The 13,717-nt window shown below is 35.3% G+C and overlaps 1 protein-coding gene across 1 annotated transcript; it reads left to right on the forward strand.

The window, feature by feature from the left end:
- Nucleotides 1-384: 384 nt before the first annotated feature.
- On the forward strand, nucleotides 385-13,494 carry LOC128236252 (toll-like receptor 13). The gene is made up of 2 exons (XM_052951135.1): nucleotides 385-12,628; nucleotides 12,848-13,494. The coding sequence occupies exon 1, from the start codon at nucleotides 468-470 to the stop codon at nucleotides 2,748-2,750; it is 2,283 nt and encodes a 760-aa protein (XP_052807095.1). The 5' UTR covers nucleotides 385-467; the 3' UTR covers nucleotides 2,751-12,628; nucleotides 12,848-13,494.
- The last annotated feature ends 223 nt before the right edge of the window (nucleotides 13,495-13,717 follow it).

The following is a 13,717-nucleotide window of genomic DNA, read 5'->3' on the forward strand; positions in this document are numbered from 1 at the left end:
AGTACATTTTACAAACATCCTCAAGGATACTTTCTCCCTAATCCTGCAGGTTCTTGTTTATTGCAAAAATCCTATACATGGAATCAATACACAACTGTAGAACACTGTGAATAAATCTTCACAAATACTGGCTTAACTTTCATATTTTTTATATTTTTTAGGTGTGTGTGTGTGTGTGGGGGGGGAGGGGTATTTACTTTAATGAATCTAGTTCACCGTGCAGATGTAAAATAAAAAAGGAATTACTAAATTTAAAACTCCTATCCATGACACACAAGTAACACAAAGTGCTCACTCATACATTAAAAAATATACTCGAACTTCCTGGTTTATAAACGAATCATATGTGTCATGCTACATAAAACTTATGAAAGTATGCGTCATCAGACCTGTTATTGCGATTTCATTGACTATACAACCATGATTGTGTTCGTTAGCACATTTAAATGTGACACATACATTGTAAAATGATCTTAACAATAACAGTGGTAGGCTGTTTTCTTATAACTGTAACTAATGGAAAGTGTTGGATACATAATGCTGTTGTGTTGTGCGAAGATAGTATGCCGAATGAGGTTCAGGATGGAGTTACTACTGTTAAGATCTTCAACCTGGATTTAAGTGTTTACCTACAGAAAGATATATTTCAACATAGGTCATGGAGAAATGTAGAACACCTCCTACTTCAACCTGATGTTGACAGCAGTGGCGGTAAATCTTTGAATATTGAAACTCGACCATCGTTTGTTCTGCCTTCAACATTTTCCGACCACTTGAACAGCTTGGTTGAACTATCGGTGACAAGTAAAAGGCTTATCGGAATTCATAAAGGTGCATTTCATAATCTGACGAAGCTTGAGAGTCTTGACTTTGCTGGGAACGGTCAGGTAAAGTTGACTAATTTTACAGCAGCACTACGGGGAAACAACATGAGAAATTTGAAGAGACTAAACATATCAGAAATATCTGTCTGGTCAAAGTCAATACGAACGTTTGGAAGCGAGTTTTTCGATTGTTTTCGCCATCTGGAGGAGCTCGACTTGAGCCAATCTGATAGTGTATTGATTCCGTATGATTTCGCCGACGCGTTGCCGTTCCTGCAAAGTCTAAATCTCGAGAACAGTGGCTATCTCGCAGTCAATTTTATGGCAGCATTGTTTTTTAAACCAAATGGCAGTTCATTCAAATTTCTTAGAAAACTTAACATAAACAACGCATTATTCCCCGACTCTTTACTGGAGACAGCATTTAAACTTCCGGGAGAATTTGATTTATCGGCAACGCCACAACTGAATCTCACACATTTTCGGGCTCGTAAAATAGTGTTGGACGACTTTGAATGCGTCCCGAGTGTAGTTCTGTTGGAAAATAGAGCAGTACTGTATATAGAGTTTCCATCTACAAACATCAGGCGACCTTTAATTGCCTTGCCTGTAGACAATTTCGGTGCTATACCTTTGCAAGTCCTGGATATTTCGCACAATAGCATCATATCAATAGACTTGGCATTAATTGGAATGGCAAAGTACATGGTAGACATTGATCTTTCAAACAACAAGCTTTATTTGATGGAAGGCAGGAAACTCAAATATTGTTTTAAAGGCACTCCAAAAATTTACAGAATTAATCTTTCAAATAACCGTTTAGCGAAACTACCAGTTGAACTATTCAGTACAAATCATATTTTGGAATATATAGATTTATCATACAATAAACTTTCTACTTTAAGTTTTAAAATTTCCCATCTTCTAAAATTGAAAGTATTGGATGTCAGTTTTAATGAAATCCATTTTTTCGAAGACAGTGCGTTAACCAGATTATACGATTTTCGACAGTCCGTTTTAGTGTATAGTGAGAAATTTACAATGAAGTTGGGGGGAAATCCATATGTATGTTCTTGCGAATCCAAAGAATTTCTGAGATGGATGATTGATCCAGGCTTTTCAAATTACATACATCCTAAAGTTGTTGAATGCCTGAAAAGCAAATCGCAAACTTCCGTTATTATTGACAAAAGTGCTTTGGCAGATGCGGAGTTTGAATGTAAACTCACAATGATCATTGGTGTAAGTTCTGCATTGTCAGCAATAGTTGTCATTATGTTAGGCATCCTTGTCTTTATAATGTGTAGACGGTACCGTGCAAGAAAACGAGAAAAACAGCTCGCACTTTTTATTATGAAAAGGAGAGATACCAAACAAGCTGAACAAACTCCGATATTTTTATCATATTGCAGTGAAAATTATGATTTCGTTGTAAATGTGATATACCCCAAGTTAAACAGTACTCTGCAGAAGATTCTTAAATCTGATAAAAGATGTATTGCAACTGGAGACCTCGACTTTAGGCCAGGCATACACGTCAATGAGGAAATTGTCAGTTGTATTGAAACTTGCTCCGTCTTTGTAGCATGCGTTTCCAATGCTTTCTGTAGAAAAGCCTGGTGTAAAAGTGAAGTACTCACAGCTATCCACGAAAATAGACCTGTGATTCTCATTTTTCTAGAGGAGGTAGAACCTTCTTTGATGCCAAAGGTGATGCGAAAACATTTTCTAGCCACCACCCGTGTTACGTGGTGTAATCAAGACGAAATGCCAAAGCCCGACGTAGAAACAATTTGTCGAGGAATTGTACAGTTGATGGCGAAAGAACAAGGCGAACGCGTTGTTGAAACGCCCAATAATGGAGGCGCTGCATCAGAAGACCTATCAGCCGGGATAGCTATGGATTATATACAGACAATTTTGTAAATCGTACTTGCAGACTATGCCTAACAAATACATTTGGTTCGGGATACCCGACCCTATCTACGAAATAGGCGCCAACCCTGCCGTTCGTCACTTGGTAAAAAAATAAATGAAATTGTGTGTGTTTTAATATGTAACTATAAAGCTTTACACAGAAGATTACTTTAACACCATTCACCATTTTACAAAAAGACCTTCCTACCCTGTTTTTGAAAAGGATGTAACCCTAAGTAAACCTTTTTCGGAGCCCTATTCTTGTTTCAAAGTATTAGTTAGGTTACAGTGCCTTTCAGTTTTATGTCCCGAACGTCAAAGCAAAAGAGTGGGACTATTACAAAACAATACTTATGGGACTATTACAAAACAATACTTATGCTTATCCATGTTGCCATTCCCGTGAAGCCCAATTATAAGTATAATTACATTTTAAGTATTTAGCATTGTAAGACTGTGTTTTGTTTTTTGGCATTTGGTTGTGTTTAGATAAATTAATAGAATTTATCTTTCAAACAATCGTTCATCGAAACTACCTGTTGAGATATTCAGAACAAGTACTATTTTTTTTAAATATGGATTTATAAAAAAATAAACTTCCTTTGTCTAAAAGTTTACAAAACAATATTGGCTTTAGCTTTATATTTTGATGTTCATTACAAATCAAGATTATTCCCTTAGATTGACGGGCAAGCAAAAAATACTGAAACAGGCATTTCTCTATGGTTACCATTATTCGATTAATTATCCTTTGTACTTGTCTAACAAGTAATATTTCGGTTGGCGTCCTAAACATCCTTTAACTGATGCTAATGTGTACATTTTGATGTTACGGCATAGTGCTAGTATTTTTGATTTTATATCTTTAATATTGATACTGTAGCATGTATGTGTATTTTGAATTAAATATTCAATTGTTGAATTATTTGGTTTCATTGTTAGGTGACCTAGATTCATTAAAGTAAACCATGTTTCCCCAATGATATTTTTAGAAAACATACATAAGGCCAAACTTCTCTGATCATTGGTCTTTAGGGTAAATTTTTTAAAACTTTTTATAAAGGTTTTATTAGTTTTAGAATATTTTAATATCTTCAAATTAATTAAATTGTTATGTGAGGATTTCATTTCAACATTTTGTATGAAATATTCTGAAAGTATTGTGGGGTATAAATAGTACTCATTTATTGTGTTCAATATTTACGTTAGAAATTGGAACATTATTCTTTATTCTAGGCATTTCTTTTAGAATTATCCATTGAAAATCCTTTTGTACGAAACTGTGTTTGAACAAAATTCTAAAGGTCTAAATTCTAAAAGTCTAAATTCTGCCGGGCCATCCGACACATGCCCTGATCAAACCAGTAGACTACCAGGCGTCAACAATAACACATAATTACAAAATAACTCTGCGACTTAATTGCGCCTCTTAATTTTTACTAACGGTGGAAAAGATTTGATCATATATCCTTCTTAGGAATGACAGCCGCCCACGAAAAACACCCGATGCATGAAACATTTTACCGTAGCGATGCACGTAGGGCTTAACTAAAACAGATAACCCGTAATTCATTCCTCGGAATATAGGAACTAATATAAGTGTTTTATTTTGTCATCTTCCATCAAATATATCCTGTTATTTGAAAGATCGATGTCTTCTATGTACCTTGACATTTCAGTTAAGTCCAAGTCCATTGATATTATTCCATTTTGCGAAATATCTAGGACCTGCAAAGGTTTAGCACCCATATTGTCTACATGCAAGGCAACTATAGGTCGCCTGCTGTTTGTGGATAGATACTCCATGTACAGTACAGCTCTATTTTGCAACAAAACGGCAGCCGGGATGGACGCGTCCAAACCCGTCCAACATGTATATGAGGTTTAGTTGAGGCGTCGCTGAAATATCAGTGTATCCCGGAAGAAGTAATTTTGCGTGCGTTAATGAGTCCTGGAATAATGCGTTGTTAATGTTTCTTAGAAATATGAATGAACGGTCATTTGGTTTTAAATACAAAGCCGCCATGAAGTTCGCGGCTAGGAAGCCACTGTCCTCTGGACTGATACTTTGCAGAAACGGCAACGCGTCAGCAAATTCATTCGGAATCAGCACACTGTCAGTTTTGCTCAAGTCCAGCTCCTCAAGTTGGCTGCTGCGGAAGCAATCGAAAAACTCGCGTCCAAACCTCCTGCTATGCTTGTAATGCGTGTTATGTGACAGTATCATGTCAGCTGGTCATACCCGTACTGTCAGTGTGTGGCAGTATGAACATGACCATGCTTGATATTTGAAAATTTAACATAGGCAAGTCACATGAGGGAACATAATGTATTACAGAAATAACTTTAGCGTATTAATATTAAGTCACGCCGTTTAAACGTTTAACAAACTAACTTGAGATAAGCTAACATTAAAGTTATGTCGAGGACAGTGGCCATCTCTTTCAAAAAAATTCGATTACAATTTTCAATGTCGGTCCAAGAGAGGGGTCCATATGATGGCTCGGATTCGGCAATGATTCCATGGGAGGGGCTTTTGTGTCCTTTATGGACATTACCGTATCCTGTCTTAAAATTGGCTTACAAACAACCAAGGCTTTTTTATTAACAAAAATTGGAATTATTAACTGAAACTAATATATTTATAAGCAGTGCTTGCTTTACAGTTTGTAAATTAAAATGGTAGCGATTTAAAAAACAGCAACAACCAAACAATGATGTTATGGTTTTAGAATGAAATATTCTGTATTATTTAGTATATAAATTGTATGTATTATCTTTTTTCGTTGTTTGTACGTAAACGTATGGTATACTGGGATATATTTCTTGTTTTCATTGTATTTTGAGTTAGTTTGTTTAACTATTTTCATTAATTAAATGTTGCCTTATAAATGTTTTTGCATTAGATAATCTGAATTGTATTCCTCCGTCTGCAGATAGAATTGGGATCTCTAATCATTGAAGTACTTGGGGTTTGCCTATTAGTTTATTATTATTTGTTTTATAATTAAGTTTCCTCAAGTTAATGCATACTTTGATAAGATTTACCTTTTACGGTTTTTTTCTTTTTTCCGGAGTGTTGGGATAAGAGTGAGATTTGTGCACGTAAACTGGTTTAAGCCCCCAGTAAATTTACATTTTACTGACCGTTTCAAGGCGGTACCTAACAATCCTTGAAAAACATACCTAGATTTTTATATAGTTTATATGCACTGTGCTGTTTGTGGAGTTTTCTGCTGTTGTTCCTTGTTTCTTGTAGTGTTTGAAAATCGGACTCCATTTGCTATCGATAATCGAATCGAATCGGACAAAGCATTTCGATTTACTATGGGACAATAATCGAAAGTTCATAATATAAGTAAGCAATACATTCTTTATATGGAAGGGAATATCCGCCAGGACATTCATACTGCTAAATGACAATGTGATGTTATTAACTTTCATATGCGTTCGGCAACATGGCAACTGCATTTTAGTTTCTAACATTTGATGTACAAGCAATTCATATTTCTTGCTTCTTATTGTTAAGGAAACAATCCTTTCATGAAAATCATTCATTCTTGCATGTGATTGACAAGTGGGTTCAACCTTTTTGTTTGCTTACTGCAATATTGAAATGTTTATTTATACTATTTATAACTGCATTCTATGTTTTCCTTCGCGCCTACTAAATGTAACGAGCAATAAACTACCTTGTGGATCTTTCGTATTTCTTAACTTGATTGTTACTGCCTTTTGGATTTAACATTTATCATGTTTGCAGCCACTTGGTTCTTTTTTATAGCACAGTTTCCCTGCAAAAATAATAAACCAACACACACGGCAGTTATAAATATGTAAATTTGCAGTACAACAAAATTTAATTCTGGTTAGTGCATTATAACAGTACAGGGAACCAATAAAAATGTCAAATTCTAGCGCAAATTACTATATACGGGTACCACTCTAGACAGCAAATTCAGGTGTTCGGCAGTTTCCGTGGGTTAAACGGTGAGAGAGTCCAAACTTCTCCGTCTACTTCCGTATTTGTTTTGTTTTCGTTGGAAATGATGATGCGGGAAGTTTTGTCTTCAAATGAGTTATTATCAACAAACGAATAGATCGTTCGATTGAAATTTTCTGTTTGCATACGAAACACATTATAGAAAATAAAAAAAAAATGATAGAACTCAATGTGTGACGTTTTAGAGTAGAATTCAGAACGGTTATCGAAATATAACAATATGTGACCAAAACTTTAATACATATAATAACCTTTGTTGTGGAAAAGGGGGCGTGTCTATAATGTATAAATCCAACCTAGACTTTAGCGTTAAACATATTAACGAATCCATAACCGATAGAATTTGTGGAATAGAAATAGATTGTAGAACTCTAAAGATTTTTGCTTTCTGTGTTTACATGCCTTCGGGAAATTACGCTAATGATGTTTTCGATAATTACATGAATTCTTTATATGCTATATATGATACTTTTTCAGAATATGGAATAGTAATGTTTCTAGGAGACATGCACGGTGATATTGTTGTAGGAAATAATCAAAGTAATTTTCGAAAACGAATTTTTTACGTACAAATGACTTACTAACCTTAGTACATCTTCCACTGTGTAAAGGTCCAAGATATACCTATACTACTATGGAATCTATGTTAGACCATATTATTATTTCAAATAGAGATAAAAATCTTATTGAATGTGTAAATATATTAGACGATGTCATGTTTAATGTTTCTGATCACTTGCCTGTTTTTGCAATTGTGAAAGTACCAGTCATACGGATAATCAATGAAAATGTAAATCGCCACATATAGCATGGCAAAAAATAAATCAGACACACATATCAGAATATCAAGCAAAACTAGGTATAAATTTACAAATAAGAAATACAATTCACGTTGATGAAATGTACGAATTTATCGTTAAAGCAATAATATTATCGTCTAACCAATGTCTTCCACAATCTAAATTTAATCGCCATGCGAAACCTTACTGGACGCCCGAAGTGAAAAAATCATATAGTTTACAACGCGAAGCACGACGAGTATGGGTTCTAGAAGGACAGCCAAGAGGATGCCATAACGAATCATACGCGAAATATAAACGCTGCAAGCAAAATTTTGTAACGACACAAAAAATAGCAATTGAAAACGTTGAAAATTACTTCAATAGTCAGCTTATCGAAGCAGCTGAATGCGATAGCAGATTGTTTTGGAGCTTAATTAAATCTAGGAAAAACAAAAGACCATCTGCCTGTACCCATCTATGCTACAAAAACACCTCTGTTAGAGAAGCAGGCGATATTTTAAAGGTATTTACAAACTACTTTCGCGATGTGTACTCACCTCTTCAATGTGAACACTTTGATAACGATTTTAAAAAGCTTGTAGAAGAAAAAGTTAAATAACTAAAAATATGAAACAGTACCGCAAATAGCATTTCAGAAATAAATCCATCTATCACTAGAGAAACAATTAAAACGTATATTAAAACGTTGAAAAGGGGGAAGGCCTCATCATACGATTTAATGAACACTTAATATATGGAGGCGATGCATTGCATAAGGCCCTGGCAACGTTATTCAATACAATAATAATCTCAGGCAAACTTCCAAAAATGTCTAAAAAGGGATTAATTATTCCTGCCTACAAAGATAATGGTAAACCAAGAACCCCGGAAACTATAGACCTATAACGTTATTACCAAATATATATAAACTATTTGAAACAGTCTTACATGACGTAATTACAAAATGGGTAAAAGAAACCAACATTGAATTTCCAAATCGACAGCAAAATGCATACCAAAAGAATACAGGGGCAATAACTGCGTCTTTTAATTCGCAAGAATCCATCTATCACAATATTGAGCTCCACAACAAAGTAAACGTCGCTATGCTCGACATAATAATGGCCTTTGACACTGTATGGTTAGATGCAATATTTTACAAGATTGCAGGACTTGGAATTCAAGGCAAAATTTGGTCCCTTATAGTTGACGCGCACAGTAATATGTATAGTTGTATCATTGCAAACGGTTTAACCTCCAAGTTCTTTCCCGTGTTGCAAGGTATACGCCAAGGGGGAATTATTCCAACTTGGATATATAATCTATTCATAAATGGACTTTTAGATTCACTCGAGCGAAGTGGACAAGTTTTAAATGTTATAAACGTAATAACAAGTAACACTACGTTGGCTGATGACATCGCGTTAGCGGCAATTTCACCAAACATTAATTTCTATCTAGGGCCAAACAAAATTGAACGCACCGATAAAATAAGACATGTAGGTATACAACTAAACGACAAAATGACAGACAATGATAAAATATCGGTAGCGTGCAAGAAAGCGGAATCATCGTTCTATTCCCTACTATCAATCACATCAATCCCCTTACATCAGCATCGTTAGTGTCAATAATTTGTATACCAAAACTTGTTTTCAGAACTCTGAAACAATCTAACAAAATCAAACTGCATGCAATTAGAACGTTTTATACGAATGGCGGCAAAAACTATTCAACGATTTCCATTCGTACACGAACCGACATCTGTTTAGCGATGTTAGGCTGGAAACGTATAGAAATCGAAATAAATTTAAAGAAGCTTATGTTCCTCGAACGGCTATGCAATATGCCGACATCGGTGCTTACAAAACAGATCTTCAATAAAAGACTAGCCATATTTTCTTGCAGGACTGATAAGTTTATTCAAAAAAAGATTTGTTCCAGACATTATAAGAATTTTGTCAAAATACAAGTTATCTGATTTTAATATTAGATATATACAAACAGGAATGTTTCCTAAAAAGCCAATGTGGAAACGTAAATGCAAAATGTTGGTGTATAATACGGAATTAGACGATTGGAAACTAAGAGTTCAAAGTGACGCAACTTTTTGTCGCTTCATGCTCCTACATACAAGAATCAAACCGGCCATTATATGGACTTGTGCAAACGATTTTCAATCAAGGCGACATGCTCTTGAAGTTAGTAAACTTTGGATTGAACCTAGCATATACGAAAATAAGTCAGTTATGTTATGTCACGCGTGTGGCGTTATTATAAAAAATGCCGTAAAGCATGTTCTATTTTCATGAAATTTATCGTCTGATATTTGAAATAATTTTAAAAATACGCTTTCAGAATACTTTCCCCACGACATATGTTCGTTGATTTCGTTTGGTAATGAGGAGGCAAAGTTGCAATATTTGATTGGAAAAAAAACATTTAGCTTTCATAGATAAGAACGTACACAAACATTTCTTGAGAATAGCAATTCACTTTGTCTACAAATGTTTAACTATCTTGAAAATACATTTCAATTACAATTAGCATGTAAACATAAGTTAGCCAGATTTAATATACATTTCAATTACAATTAGCATGTAAACATAAGTTAGCCAGATTTCGATGATGACTCTTATGATTTTTTTTTGATCGTAAGTGATATTTTATTGATTGCATATTTATGCAAGAATTTGTTTGCTGTATGATAATACCAATACAAATGTTACAATAAGTAGATATCGTAAATGTTCCTTTTTAACCTCATTTCATTGTAATAATGTCTGTAAACCTGTTTCGAGTCCCTGCTTGCACAACAGTTTATCGTGATAATGTAACATTTTTTGCATTTTTCTCTCTTTTTTGATATAAACATATTCTTTACCAATGCACATTTTGTCATATTCGTGTTATCTTTCTACTTGCAAATGTTTATCTGATCGTATCATTAGTATATCTTCACATGTACTTATCATGACATATTTCTTTTCGTTTATTTTGTTAACACATGCATTTATATATTTATATGTTAATTAATATATGTATCTCGATCAGAGAAAATAAAGATCATATATACTCTTACCTTAAACTTAGTCAGTTCGTACACTAGTCATCTCATATGCTGTTTGGTCAACTGGTTCTTGAAAATTGGCGGATATGTGTTTTGATTATGCACCAGTCAATTGTAACCACGCCCCCCATCAGGTCCGGGGAATAGCGGGAACTTTGACTTTCGGTCCAGCCAAGCTCGGGCAAAGTCCTCACCCTACTTATATCCACACTGTATCTAGTTTTTTTCGAAAACTCTCAACTGTCCGAATTGGGGTCCTATTCCGAAATGTTCATAGTGTTTTATGATAGTGTTATTGGTAGTGAACATATTTCTCTTCCTGGCGAGGTTTTAACATTTTTGTCGCAATTGAATTGCATGCTTTTTTCCAAATGAGCTGTATAAATACTGTATCTTGATTGTTTTCGGTTTGGTGTTTTCGGTTTGTTGTTTGGTTGTGGTCGAATCCGTCTGGTATTTTTTTTCTAAGACACCGTGCATGGTTCATCGATTTTACGGAAACTGCCGGAAATTCTGGTTCCCAGCGTTATATGAATTACATATTACAAATGGTAAAGACTTTGATTAACTTCATGTTGATTAGTGCTTACTTAGTATTGTTTTTGCCTTGCATAACTTTCAATCATTTAATGCCTAAACTACTTTTACTTGATGTTTAATAAATATACGTATATTAACATCCAGCATATGAGATAGCACAGCTACGCAAGTGAAGATAGCAAAAGTAAGAATCCATTTGTCAGATTTATGAATGAAACCCACAACAGGGACCTATATACAAAACAACCACAACGGGCAACAACTATATGTTAACATGCATGTGTCACTATTAAATAATGGAGGAACGATTTTATCAGTTTTACAAAGTAAAACGTACAAAGCAATAAGAACTTGTTCGCAAAAACATTTTAAGATGGCACAGAATGGATGCATTTGCCATTTACACGCAAGAATATGTGATTCACATACATCAAATAACACAAGGTAATTTGCGATTGTCATTTAGCAGCATGCATGTCCTGGCGGATATTCCCTTCCAGATCTTTATACATATTATTAAATGGTTAAACCTGGAATCAGTAAGTGTGATTTGCAACAGTAAGTAAATGTCCATTACCTTTTCTGTCTTTAATAATTTAACGAAAAAACATAACAACTAAACACATGCTTAATAATCGCACATTAATTGCAAAATGATGCACACCGCACCAAGTAAGTTATCTACATGTTATCCATGTTAAACATATTAAATAATTGTGAACCAGCTTAACATTTAATAAACCAGGGCGTAGCTAGCGTTACGCACTTACGCACGTGCGTAACATCAATTAAAAAGTGAAAACAAAATATAGCCAGAAATGACATCGAAATAGAAAGCTAAGGGTTTAGACTTAATTGTCAGGAAAAACTCAATGTCATCAATGTAGTTTCTGTTTCAGTTTTATTTAAAAAAAATAGGCCCATGATTACAAATATATCCGGTGGCCGTGTTAATTAGCGCAAACAAAAATACTATTAGATATTTGTTAATTGTGAAAAATAATACCTTTGCTGTTTTATGATTTTCATTCAAATCAAAAATGGAGATTTAATGAGTTGGTCGATTGACCTTTTCCCACCTTATTATTAATAAGGAAATGTGCAACAAAGACGGGACATTCCTTTACGAAAAGCTGTAGAGTCGTGTCTGTTATACTCGTATTTATCAAAGAATTCCGCGTCGTCAAGCGGGTGTCGGCCCCAACGTCTGCAAATGGACAGCAGATGTTTCCTGGCAGTTATAAATCGTAATAAACGCTAGGTTTACTTTGCATTTCATCGTCACTGGCCAGAGACAGACGAGAGGCCGACGACCGGAGTGAAGCCGTTGCGCTCTGTCCACCTTCATCCAGCTGTACGATTTCGTCGCTACGCTTATGATGATGTGTGGCATTCTGTAATACCTGAAGAACCTGTCCATGAACCTGCAGACCCGCCATGGAATGTAAAGCCGAGTGAAGACGTGTTGATGACGGGCTTCTTCATTTCCACGGTTAGTAACCTAAAGAGCCTCACGGGCAGCGACCACACCCGTGGCCTACAGACTCTGATCACATAACTGCCCGATGATGATCAATTCGAGTTTTTGGTACCAACCTAACAACCAGATATTAATTTTAGAAGTGGCACTAATGTAAAATAATGAAAATTATTTTGAACAACACTGCCTATAAGCAAGATTTGAATTTCTTGTAACCATTTTAAAATAAAGGCTCTGCACGAGGCGCTGATGTTGGAGTACGGGCGACAGCAGATGGGACTTCTCATTAACCAGTCGCGAGGCCAACCGACGTCCGGAAGCAGTGTTGGACCAGTACACTCCTCAATAACATTATTGCTTATGACCCCATGGAAGCTGAAAATCAGTGGTTTTCTTGAACATGTCGTTGACCAATTCAAGGCGGGCATAGAGAATCTTGTCGTCATTGTGTCAGTCAAGCCTGCTGATCCCGGCTTCTACATCAGACTGTAAGCAACCGGGCTTCTCCACGTTAAAAGAATGAAAATGTGTCATCGCAGTGGACCAGACAACGACATCATAAACTAGCTTCTGATGATCTTCATTGAGGGTGCGCCAGTGAAGAAGTTCGAATGACGTGGCATTTTATCGCAGGGGGCTCAAGGCGAAATTCGTCGGCTTTCCGTGTGACTTCTTGTGTACATGTTTGTAGGCAGATTCATTTTGTGATTTGTTTCAACCAATTATTAATTTATTTACTTGCATTTATTCGATTGTGCGTTATATATTTCATTAACTTTGCAGTAATTGTTGTTGTTTTGTGATTTATTTGATAGTGTTTAATTTACACGTTTTGACCTCAATAAATAAAGTAATATACGACAAACTGCACAATAGCTGATCCAAATACAAAAATATGTATGATAAACGTTAATAACGTACTTTGAAATAAAATGAATGTTTCAAATCAATTGTATTTTGTGCCTTCAATCCCGTCGAATACATATGCATGCGAGTTCTACTTACCATTGTATTATTGGGGAAGGTCCCCCGAACATACACCGGCGGGAGTTGGTAACCCAAGCCCACACCCTCCTACTTTCGTGCGTAACATTCCATCAA

Source organism: Mya arenaria, chromosome 5 (assembly GCF_026914265.1).
Source record: "Mya arenaria isolate MELC-2E11 chromosome 5, ASM2691426v1".
In the NCBI taxonomy this organism is placed as follows: domain Eukaryota; kingdom Metazoa; phylum Mollusca; class Bivalvia; order Myida; family Myidae; genus Mya; species Mya arenaria.

Excerpts from the sequence above, each read along its gene's own strand:
- LOC128236252 (XM_052951135.1), top strand. The coding sequence starts at position 468 with ATGATCTTAACAATAACAGTGGTAGGCTGTTTTCTTATAACTGTAACT.